The 12,413-nt window shown below is 39.2% G+C and overlaps 1 protein-coding gene across 5 annotated transcripts in view; it reads right to left on the reverse strand.

The window, feature by feature from the left end:
* LDLRAD4 (low density lipoprotein receptor class A domain containing 4) overlaps nt 1-12,413 on the reverse strand; it is a 333,357-nt gene that overhangs the window by 142,140 nt on the left and 178,804 nt on the right. For 2 of the 5 annotated variants that reach the window (XM_073590035.1, XM_073590034.1), the window contains exon 3: nt 10,605-10,739. The exons of 2 other annotated variants lie outside the window; for them this stretch is intronic. In XM_073590035.1, the coding sequence (XP_073446136.1) occupies nt 10,605-10,739 (135 nt within the window). Of the gene's footprint in view, nt 1-339; nt 562-10,604; nt 10,740-12,413 lie in introns of those variants that run through there. One more of the 5 variants, XM_073590038.1, reaches the window with a different exon arrangement.

The raw sequence follows: 12,413 nt of genomic DNA on the forward strand, positions 1-12,413 counted from the left end.
GTAAAAAAAAGTGGATACTTTACTGATCCTCAAGTGGCAACGTTTCAACGGTGACCCGTCTTTATCAAGCAATGTGCTCATAGTCAGTACAAACTTAAATAGTAGTAACACATGTGTATACAATTTCAATAATTAATCTGTTTTACATATTCAAAATGGCCATTGCCATAGTAACATTTACAGGTGCTCCATACAACATATGTGCATATGTCCGAAGATCTAGATTACAAAGTGCAACAGTGCATATACAGTGCTTTAAAAAGACTCAGCTTGTCAATAAAAACGATCATGACAACTTATGAAGGTACTAAGGCTTATATAGTTAAAGAAATGGTATACTTTACTCATATCCATGCAGCTCTCTGTCACTGCTGGCAATTAGCTGTGGTCAGTGTTGTTTGTCGCTGCCCAGCTCCAACATGTGATTCATCACTGCAAGGCCGATCATTGCAGGATGCAGTGCATTTCATGTATTATCCACATTCATTGATCCTATGAGGTCAATATGTAGATGTTCTCTCTGATGTACCAGACAGTCCATCTTCTCCCCAGTTAATAAATCTCATGATAAAAGAGAAGAAAAAAAAAAAAAAATAAAAATATATATATATATATATATATATATATATATATATATATATATATATATATATATATATATATATATATATATATATATATATATATATATATTTTTTTTTTTTTTTTTTTTAAACAAGTTACTGGTTTTAAAAGGTACTTTGTGAAATATATTGAAAAATGATCAGGCTAAAGAGCAGGGCCTCCAAATTATTCCTTCTTGTGCTATATTCTCTAGAGACGAGCGAACGTGCTCTGATGTATTATCTGAGCATGTTCGGGTGCTAACCGAGTGACTTCGGCGTGCTGGTAAAAGGTGTTCGAGTCCCCGTGGCTGTATAACTAGTGGCTGTTTGACAGGCAAAACATGCAGGGGTTTGCCTGTGTTAGACAATCCCCGCATGTGAGAAAAGTCACTCTTAGCACCAGAGCATGCCCGGATTACACATTCGAGCACGTTCGTTCATCGCTAATGTTCACACATGGCGTTTATGCAGTATTTTTTTTTCCTGCAGGCAATACCTGCTCCTGGTAGTAAAGAAGCCACTTCCAAAAAGCAGGCTGTTCTAAGTTTTGGTTGCAGCTTATATTATTGCTTGTCTACAGTACATACTAAACTCCGAAAAACCGTATGGTTAGAGTTATTTTTGCACACAACGCTTTCAAAGGGTGAAAAAACACTGAAAGCATTGATATTCTGCAGGTTTCCAAAAGTAGCTGCAGTTCTCAAATTCAGCTAGGAATTAAAACACGCGTGTCCACAAGATTTCCAAAATGTTAGCTTTCATGGGTACTGAAAAAAAAAATCCCAAGACTTAATTTGCAGTAAAAAAAAAACAATGTGTAAATTTAGCCTTTGGCTATGTGCACATGATGCGTATTTGCTGCTTTTTTAACGTGTATAAATGGTTTAAAATGCAATGGAATACTTATTGCAAGGTAACTCAATGACAATCCTGAAGTGTTGTGCACATGATCAGTAAATTTCAGTCTGTATTTGCAGTGAGTTTTTTCTGCAGCATGTCAATTTTTGCATTTTTTTACTACGTTTTTGACCCATTCAATGGAGAGTGAAAAAAATGCATAAAAAAACGCATCTAAAAAACATCAAAAACGCGTGTATTATTTTCCGCTGCATTTTTCTGCCAAGAGATGAGGAAACCTTGCAGCATTTTGTGCACGCACATACACCACGTGCGCACATGACCTTATTGCTTAAGGCCAGGCTGAGCGACTTTAATCCCTTCTCCCACAAGCCAAAGAGCTCCTGTAAAAGAATTATGGAAAGGCTTACAAAACAGTGCCAACCAAGTTATTTTACGTAAAAGCCACATTATCCCACAAAACGACAAAAGTAACTGAACAAAAGTAACCGCCCCCAAAAACGCTATCCATAGTAACCTTATAACAAGCCACAATGGACAGTCAAAATGCCCCCATAACATCAAAACACTTTCAGAAAACTGAATCATTGACATGTTACACCAGATTTCAAGTTCTCCTGCCGGGGCAAGGCACTTTCACAGATCGTTCCTGTTGGGATTATGAGTCACTGACTACACTGGAAAAATTGCAAAATGCCAGTTAGACATTCAGAAACCCAACTAATGTTCAGTACAGTTTTTTTGCATGATTATTGCCATTTTATAGAACAGAAACAAAAGTACCACCAATAAGTAAAAAAAAAACAAAAATAAACAAAACAAAACCCGGAATGGAGTTTTGTATATACAATAGGGACCATTTTTCCATATCTGGCACAGCAGTAACACTTTCCAACTATGGCTGACGATACCCATGTAGTTGGTAAAGAATACTTGCATCCAGACAAGCAATGAATATCCTCGTAATTCCATTTTTATACTTTCGGTTTGAAAAACAATAAGGAACATTAATCTCCTCCAGAGCTGTAGCTTCTCGATCAGGATGGATTATTTCTGCTGCTCACCTATTGCTTTACACATGGCTGTTTGTGGATGCATTACGACTCACCGCTGGCAGCCTGCTATTCATATGGTGCCGATTAAACAAGTCAGACTTGTAACTATTGAGTTTAATTTGTGAATTGGGGGGCAGTTCAAGTATTTGTAAGATCTATTACATTAGGTTTCAATAAACCTCATACTGCTGGTGACATAGAAATCTGCTTATGGTTCTACCCTTCAAAAACATGGTACATACAATATTCATTAATAGTATCCTCCTCTCATCAAGATGACATACGGCTTACCTATGCTTTTCTCACTTTACTGAACATTAGAGACAGATAAGGGGATTTATTTCAGATCCTAATGTAGTTTGATTAAACATTTTGGAAACTAAACGAGGATGAACTTTATGAAAGCAGATGGAAAACAGTGTGGAGTACGAAGCCAGAGAGAAGTGGAGGAATGTGCACTACCTACAACATCTATAAGCTACACAACTCATGGGCAGAGGTATTTGGACAGAAAAAAGGAGAATCAACTATTTTATTCCAATCTAAAGATCTAAAGTAAAGAAAAAAAAAAAAAAAAATTATGACAAAACCACACCACTCAACTACATTTTTAAAGGCGCTCACAAAGTGCTTTTCGCAGCAGCCAAAAACTGATCTGGCAGTGAAAATGCTGCAGACAAAAAGCAGGTTTTGCTCAGTTTCTCAGGATCACAAAGATCAGCTTTGCTTCCACCACACAAGATACAATACATGTTGGCACCAATGCAAGACATATGTGAAACCTTAAAACATTTTTGGTAAAAAGGGCAAATTGATAAAATTTAGTGGAAAAAATTGTGATTCTGAGAATAGTGACTATTGTGAACAAAAAAAAAAAAAAAATTTATAATGAGTTGATGAAAAAAATACGCAATTACAAATCTAACAGTGGGGAGAGTTGAACTGGTCATGCATAGTTTACTCAAGACATTGTCAGAGCAATGAGTTGGTCAAGCATTGTTTACTTTCACACAACACTAATTTAAACTGTACTAATACAGTCGTACTCGTGAGGAAGTAAGGGAAGGCCAGGAATGTAGTCATGGCCAGAGACACGAGCATCTGTCTGCAGACCTTCCCTCACAAAACTGTATTCAACTTCTCCACGTACCTGCATCTCCCCCTGGGCACTTCCCAGGCGGAGACAGCCCCTCTTCCAGGTGAACCCCCAGTAACTGAGACACAGTCCAGGATAACTTGAACACTCTTTACTTAGAACTTCACACGTTACATCCACAGTTGCCACATCATGGAATTTATGTGTTTCCTCATCTTTCCCTACTTCGCTGATGCTTCTGCGGCACACGTCTTGACCGGACCGTCTTAGACTGCTCCCCAGATCCTTCCTGGCCTAACCTCACCATGATGATAATTCCCTCTGCCGGTTTTGCCTCAGACTCAATCAAAAAAGCCAAGAGCGACAAACAGGACGCTGCCTAGTTTAGGTCAGCCCAGACCTCTGTTGGTCCATGTTGCGGATTACAAACAAAAACCTTAGTGATTTAATTAAACACAAAATTGCATTGTTTAGTCCTGCATCTATTTTTTTTTTTTTTTTTTTTTTTTTTTTTTAAGTAGTGGTATGCTTTAAGTTCACACAAACAAGCCCGTAGATTGTTTTCCAACACTAATTTCTACAAGAATCCTTCTGACAGCAAATGATATTCCATAGTCACTTTTTCCCCCATACCAGTTTACTAAACATAGTGATAGTTTAAAGGGTTTGTCCGCTACTAGAACAATCCCTTCTTGATCAAAATGTTTGGCTCACGTAAAATAAAGCCTAGAATCCCCTTCTGTGTTAGCTCAGTTCCCGCGGCGTGGGGCCACTCATGCGGTGCTGTGACACGTGATGCTGGTGTCCAATCAGTGCTGGCGTCAATGTTTCCACATCCAGCCAAATCAATCATGAAGAGGAAGTTTGGGCTGCGGCTGAGACCGGACGTCATCATCAGGTTAGATTTGTCCGAAAGCGGGAACAGTGACGACAGCGCTGGCGTCACAAGTCACAACAACCTCACGGTGAGTACCAGACAGAGCTATGTCTACACTTAGAAGACTCATTAGTATGAAGTGAGGTGGTCAAAATTGCGCTCAACGGCACCGAAACATATTGCCCTCTGACAACCTTCCTCTTTAAAACAAAATGGCAGCATACAAAGTTTATTTCTCCACAAATAAAAATGAACTTTCTCATCTGCCAGATTATATTTTTTTAATTTTAAAACCACATAATATTTCCCCGAAACTATTTTCTTTTGACATGGCCGAGCTTCTACATTTATGGATGAAATAAAGCATTTCCCAAGTATCAGACATTAGTGCAGTTCTCTGCAATACACCTCAAGATTCTTTTAGTAATGGCATTAATACAACACCCAGTAATAAGAACAGACAAGTGCAAGACTGTAGCGTGCCATGACAGCCAGTTTTTCCTCGAAGCAGCCTGATGTATCGATTGCATTTTTCATAAAGCAAGGTAAAACCTCGGTCTTGAGGACCAAGCAGAGTTAATCTATAAATAGTGTCCGTGAGGAATTTCATTTCCTAGAAACTAGAGTATGATACACATTTGTATTTTACAAAATTCTCTCAAAACGTTGCCAGCTGCCACATCAGGATCGTTACCCGCTAGAATATGCGCTTGAGCGGCACTACGGGCTATTAACACTTTGTTTCCAATTAATGGGATGCTCAGATGCTTTCAGAAGTTATATGGCCGAAAGCCTAATCATGAAGGACTCACTCAGGAACCAATAACCGATAATTACTTCTTAGTGGAGAAGAATGATAGTGACTGGATACGAGGAAGAGTCAAGAACACACGCGTCTTAATAAACACGCAGCAGACTAACAGTAAGTGAATATCACAGTGGTTAAAGAGAGCATAAATCTGACATGCTGCAGACACATTTTAGCTTGATGAAATGATCAGACGACAATTAACTGGAGACGACCGTGGCCTACATGTAATTAGATCATAGTCACCATTTCCACCTTTTAATTCAGCATTTCATCCCGGTGTCTCAGCTTTCACAGAGCGATGCCCCGACAGTGCTTTGATAATGTTCCAATGAATCATCTTTTTTATAACATTTCTGTAAAGCCTTATTCTCATTTATGGCATGTACAGGTACAGCAGATGACACTTCTATATGATGAACCACCATTGTGTTATTTGTCATGGGATACAAGTGTCTTCCATATTATGCCATAATTCCATATAGTTTTCATTTTGCATTTGATCATTCGCAGTTTAATTATACAGCCATCATTAAGGATAGGTGCACACGGTCAGTAAACGCTGCGGGATGGACGCTGCATACTTCCGCAGCATCCAGATGTTACAGCACATCGGATGGGATTTCAAGAAATCTCATGCCCACTATGCGTGCACCGACACTGGCGGATCCTCTGCAGAGACGGACATGTGGCGCGTCTCTCCAGACTGCAGCATGTCAATTTCACCCGTACAACGTATTGGACGCGGTGATCGTGCACGGTTCAATGAACACATGTGGAATCACCTGCGTTCAAAAGCCGGCAGCACTTTGGACGCAGCGGACACGTGCTGCATCCAAAGCACTGGGAATTACGGACTGTGTGCACCTTCCCTAAGGACTCATTCATGACTTTTCGCTTTGAGTGCTGTCCATGGGGAAAAAAAACAACCACCCACAAATAGCACCTGGACCAGTATTTAATAAGGCAACGTAGATCTGCAATTTTTTTCTTCACTCACCGAATCTGCATTGAGGGAGGAAGCAACGGAAGCTGTACAGAGATGTAATATAGTATCTAATCTTCATGGACGCATTGCAATTTTGTAATATGGGAAACTGTAGCGGTTCAGCTGCAGTAGAAAAGAGTTGTCCCAATTTTCTGGATGAAACCCTGAACTTTTATTCCATACACTTATTTGAACCTACCTTAACCCCTTAATGACCGCCAATACGTCTTTTAACTGACGTGACATAAGAGAATAGCATCCCCATACAGGTGACAATCCAGCAGCTGTCAGCTGTACACTATAGCTGACAAATTGCTGCATCAGCTACGATCAGTGTTTGCACAGTCCAAATCATTTTATGCTGCTGTTAATAGTGACAACATCATATAAATGGTTAACAGAGTATGGGGGCTTCCTCTTTATCCCCATCAGCACCCTGAGATCATGATTCTGTGGTCCTGATGTTTGCCATGGCAATTCACGACCAAATAGCGGCCTTAGAGCCTGACGGCTGTTGTAACCTGTTCAGAAGCTAGCGGCATTTAGGTGGTAAAAATACACTTTTTTATTTCGGTCATACCACTTTGCATTAATTCCTGAAAATGACCTGAAGGGTTAATAAACTACCTGACAGCAGTTATCAATATGTCAGGGGGTGCGATTTTTAAAATGGTATAACATTTGGGGGTTTTCCAATATATAGGACCCCCAAAGTCACTTCAAACCTGGATAGGTCCCTTAAAAAAAAAATAAATGTTTTTTCTAAATTTCCTTGATAAAATGAAAAATGATTGCTACATTTTTAAACCTCCTAAAATGCTAACAAAATAAAAGAACATTTTACAAATGGTGCTGATGTAAAGCAAGTATGTGGAAAATGTTATTTATGAATGTTTTTGTGTGGTATGACTATCTGGATTAAAGGGATAACCAGAGATAGAAAATTAGCAATTTTCTAACATTTTTCTCAAATTTCTGATTTTTTTTATAAATAAAAACAAAACATATTGACCTAAATTTACCGTTATCATAAAGTACAATGTGTCACGAAAAAAACAATCTCAAAATCACTGGGATTTATTGAAGCGTTCCAGAATTATTACCACATAAAGTGACACTGGTCAGATTTCAAAAATTTGGCTCCGTCACTAAGGGGTTAAAGGTCATGTTATGTTTGGGTGTCCGTAATCAGGATCAAAGAATAAATTTGAGTGGGCAGTAACATTCTGATTTCTTCAATTTGATCAAATTTTGATTGTATGGATGCAGCCAAACACATTACATGGCAATCACCCACACAGATAAAATAAGGGGGAACAGATAGGATCAATGTGCCAGATTTTTTACTTTTCAAGGAAACTGCTGCAAAAGGAAAACTGCAACACATTATTCCATTCAATCCGATGGAAAAAAAAAAAAAAAAATGTTTATGGTCACAAAGAAAAAACAAACTTCCATATCAGGCAACTTAAAGGTCTAAATAGAAAAATGCAATTGGAGGGAAAGTCAAGTTAAACTAAGGGTACGTGTACACGATCAGTGAACGCTGCGGGTTTGACGTTGCGTACTTTCGCAGCATCCAGATCTTACAGCATAGTGGATGGGATTTCAAGAAATCCCATGTCCGCTGCGCGTCCAGATACACCTGCGGCTCACCCGTGGAGACTGACATCCAGCGAGACTCTCCAGAGCGTAGCATGTCTGTTTTCTTCATACAATTCTTGAAGATAATCACACCATAATAATGAGTTTTTGGACACGCCCAGCTATTTGACACGATTCACACAAAAGGCTAGCACAAATGCATAAATTATTTTACCCCACTAGTAAACATACAGCACAGTACTAGGCTTAAAAAGGACACTAGGATTTACTATGGAGTTTAGAAGGTCACATACAGTGCTATAAGCCACAAGAATCTGGGGAAAACAAAACTAGGGAACAAAGCGCAATGGGGTTTGATCTAATGGTACACACAAAGGATATAGAAACCTTGCTCACCTGATGAGGTTGTGATCACACAGCCTTTTCTGAGCAATAGAATTAACTGCTGCAAGCCACAGGTTAAAAACCAGGATAATATACAACTGGGATGCAAGGTGGTTCTCTGCATTGCTGGTGAAGTTCCACAGATGAATCAGGACACCCAGGACGGAGAAATATGCGGTTTTTATTATCTACTTGTTTCAAAGTTATCCAACTTCTCCCTCAGGAAACTGTGGTTGTATCCTAACAGAGAAGTTAGATAACTTCGATATGTTTAGGTAATAAAAACCACATTTCTCCATCCTCGGTGTCCTGATTCATCCGTGGAACCTCACCAGCAGTGCAGAAAACCACCTTAAATCCCAATTGTATATTATACACAAGAATTAACAATCCATAAACCAAGGTGAAGGCACAATCTAAATGTGCTGGACAAACCAAAAGCAGAGCAGAAGTCTCTCTAGCTACAAATCAAAAAATTCAAAACAGGTCACAAGTTCAAAAGAACTGGAATAGACGTGTCCCCCAAAAAATGATATAAAAGCATGGAGAATCTTGGAGAAAATATTGAATGCATTACATTTAGTCTAGAGAATAGAAATTATTAACTTAAACAAGTGCATAAATGGCCCTTACAAAAAAGCCAGGTCAGGTAAAACCACCTCAAAAAGACAAGGGGCCACTCCTTCTGCCTAAAGAAAGGTTTAATCACCAATGGAGAAAAGGATTCTTTACTAATCGTGGAATAGTCTACCTCATGACCAGGTCAAAGTTCATGGTTTCAAAAAGGACTTAAATTTATACTTAAAAAAATAAACACTATGTAAATGAGCACAATTCTTGTACTGAGCGTTTGGTCCATTTGATAGACACAGATCAGCAGGCAGACCTTTGTGCTAGTACCGTCCAGATTGGTTTATGCATTATGGTTGAACCTATACCCTTACCCCATACTAACTAGGCATAAATTTAACAAATGTTTATCATTCACTGATTTGTTTTTAAATGAGGAAAAATAGCAGTTCTTTATTTGACAGGTTCTCTTTAAAGGTCTGTCTTTCTGTGGACTATTTTAGATGGTCATGCTTTTTGCACTTTAGATGCCCCCTCACCTGAGCGATGGCAGGATTTTTTAATAAGTAAGCCTTCATCAATCAATGGATTTTTAGTATGTGTACACAAATTCCTATGAAGATGGCTATGCACATTTATTTTTCATAGTCCATGTACGGCAATGTGACTTTTAGACTGAAAGTCTCCTGACCTCACCTCAACAATCTGAAGGGCCAATTTGAGGCTGCCAAATTCAGGTCAGGAAATCACCTGCATCTAGAAATCACACATACAGACTACGACCAGCCTGATCACCACGTCTTTTGATCTAAGCGATGTGCTTCGTATATGCCTATGATTCAGTTAACTCCCATCAGGACACAACAATTGAGCCACATCTTTGCACTCCGCTACAATCCATTGTTTGACCGATGTATGAAAAATAGGCTAAATATGTAAAGCCAGTGTAGCTCACTGATGCCCAGCAGTTCTCATGAAGAGATTGTCAAAAAGACACTTAAAGGTAACCTGTCATGTAAAGAAGTGCCATGTACATGCAGATATACAAGCAAAATGTAGGTAAATAGCATTTAATTGTTTTTGTTGATTGGAGCGGCAGCTAAAGGGAGAAAATAACGTTTTTCATCTCAACTGCTCACTTTCAGTCATCTGGCATTGCAGGAGCTGGTTAAACACTATTTACTTAGGTACGAACAGCCTACTCTGCAATGGTAAAGAGGTGGTTGACGGAAGCCAATGCATCGGCAACTGCTTAATTTAAGATTATGCTGTCAGATTGATAGCAGCATTTAAATGGTTAACAGCAGCTATAACACCTCTGCTCTGGCAGAGATCAATCTTTTAAATATGTCATCAGTATCAAACTGGTGGAGGTTTTACATCCAGCCACACCACTAATCTGCTGTTAACTAACTTGAACCAGAACCAATCTGCCTAACCTGGGATTGGTTACTAAATAGTGTGAAGGAGCAGCTATGTTCTGCTCTGTAGAACTGATAATCGGTGGCTGTTCCAGGTGTTCTAGCTCCAATCTGATATAGACAACCTATCATAAGTGTAGATCACCAAAAAGACTCATTTAATAGAGAGAAATATCCATAAATACTAGCAAAATTGCAAAGCTTACTGGTTTCAGAAAGAAAGGACACCTTAACGGCAAAAACACATTAGTGACATAATAACTAATATGTCAATTATCTTTGAACCAGATACAAAGAATAAAAGGCACAAGGTTAAGCTGCTCGGGCAGCTACTTACAGGTAAATATCCCTGGTGGAGGGTGTTCTGTCGGGCAGTTTTCTTCATCACTGTTATCCCCACAATCATTGAGCTGGTTACAAATCAGCGATCCAAGATATAAACATTTGCCACTGGTGCAGGTAAATTTGCACTCTGAAGAAAAACAAACAAAACCACACATTATAATCAAAAGCAAAACATTTCTAATGGGATCATTAGATTTACCATACTCATTATTAACTTTGAGAATTTAAAGGTTTATTCTTAAAATGGCAAGTAGTCCTCAGGATGGAGGTATAAGTTACTCATCGCTCAGTGGTCTGCCTGCCGAGATCCCGAGTAATTTTAAAAACACATCTTTGGGACCCAGCAGACCAGCCGCACCCAGCCATTGTTATACACCACCGCAATTTGTTCATTTTGATCATTGTATTTATAAAAAAAATAAATAAAAAAAAAGTGCCGGCTATCTCTTCCACCTACATTTCCATTTAGACCTTGGCCTCCTGGTTCAATTTTTTTTTTTAAATTATTATTAGAAGTAATTTCCCTATCCACATTTGTGTACAGGGCAATTGGTCAGCTTTTACTCCCATTTGGCTTCCTTTCTCAGCCAGCCCATAGCCCTTACTACGACCATTTTATAGCACAAAAGTTAGGCAGCCCATTGACTTCTATTGCGTTCAGGGTCAAGTTCTGATGCCCGAACCAAACTTTGGATTATAGTTCGGCCAAACCCGACCATCCACGTGTCCACGCATTCCTATTGAGATTAAAGTTTACTATTCCTGCCACCCAACATTAGAACTCTAATTCACTCATTTCATATTTCAAAGTGTCTCTTAAGAAAAGTTTATGTCACTATACACTTGAAATTGATGCAACTCAACTTCAGATACAAATATTTTTCATATCTAAAATATTAGTATTGTTTGCTTATGTTTAGAGATGGGCATAACCCAACAGTAAAGTTCGGTGTCCGTACCGAACACCTACTGTTTGGGCAGACACCAAACATGAACTTCACCAGGAAGTCTGTGTTGCTGTTCGGGTTCAGCCCCCCCAAACATCGGGTGTTTGTTGCACTGTCAAGTGCATGACTGCACGGAAAACACTGCTTCTTATCGGCAGTAAAATTACAGACAGTCAGACTGCTACGATTCCCATGTTGTCAAATGACAGCGTGAGCCCGCTGCTGTGATCAGAGGTAAAAAGTTTACCTCTCGTCACTGGCATAGGGCTAATGGGACTACTGCTTTTATCAGCTTACTCCTGCTGCCGCTAATAACAGAGCGCAGGCAGCAGCTGAGGGGAGATTCATCAGCTGACACCTGCGCTCTAAATAAATTAAAAAACTGCATAGGTTTTTGTATTTTTTATAACCAACCAGGCAAAACTGACAGCTGGGGGCTGCAACCCTTAGCTGTCAGTGTTAGCAAGGCTTGTTATTAATAGAGGGGTCCACACGCTGTTTTTATCTCTATATATATAAAAATCAATGTGTGAGCATTGTCTTACTGACTTGTTCACACTTGTGCATGTCACATGTTTTTAATCCGTTTTTCCTTGCTAAGCATACCCCTCTCCTGTGTGACATGCACATAAATGAGCTGTCTTACACCACAAGCCCATATGCTAGGAGGCGCCTGTCTGTATCCTGTTCATTTAGACACTGTTCACATGTTCAGGTTTTAAATACGTTAGATAGGGACTGCTTCGTGAAGGGTTACCGTGACGTGGTGAAGCGGCTTGGTATACATTTTTTGCAGAAAACGTATGGACTAAATACCCTGTATGTTATACAGCACTTGCTGATTACTGTCATGT

Source organism: Dendrobates tinctorius, unplaced genomic scaffold (assembly GCF_039654945.1).
Source record: "Dendrobates tinctorius isolate UK_male_01 unplaced genomic scaffold, ASM3965494v1 ptg000115l, whole genome shotgun sequence".
NCBI lineage: Eukaryota > Metazoa > Chordata > Amphibia > Anura > Dendrobatidae > Dendrobates > Dendrobates tinctorius.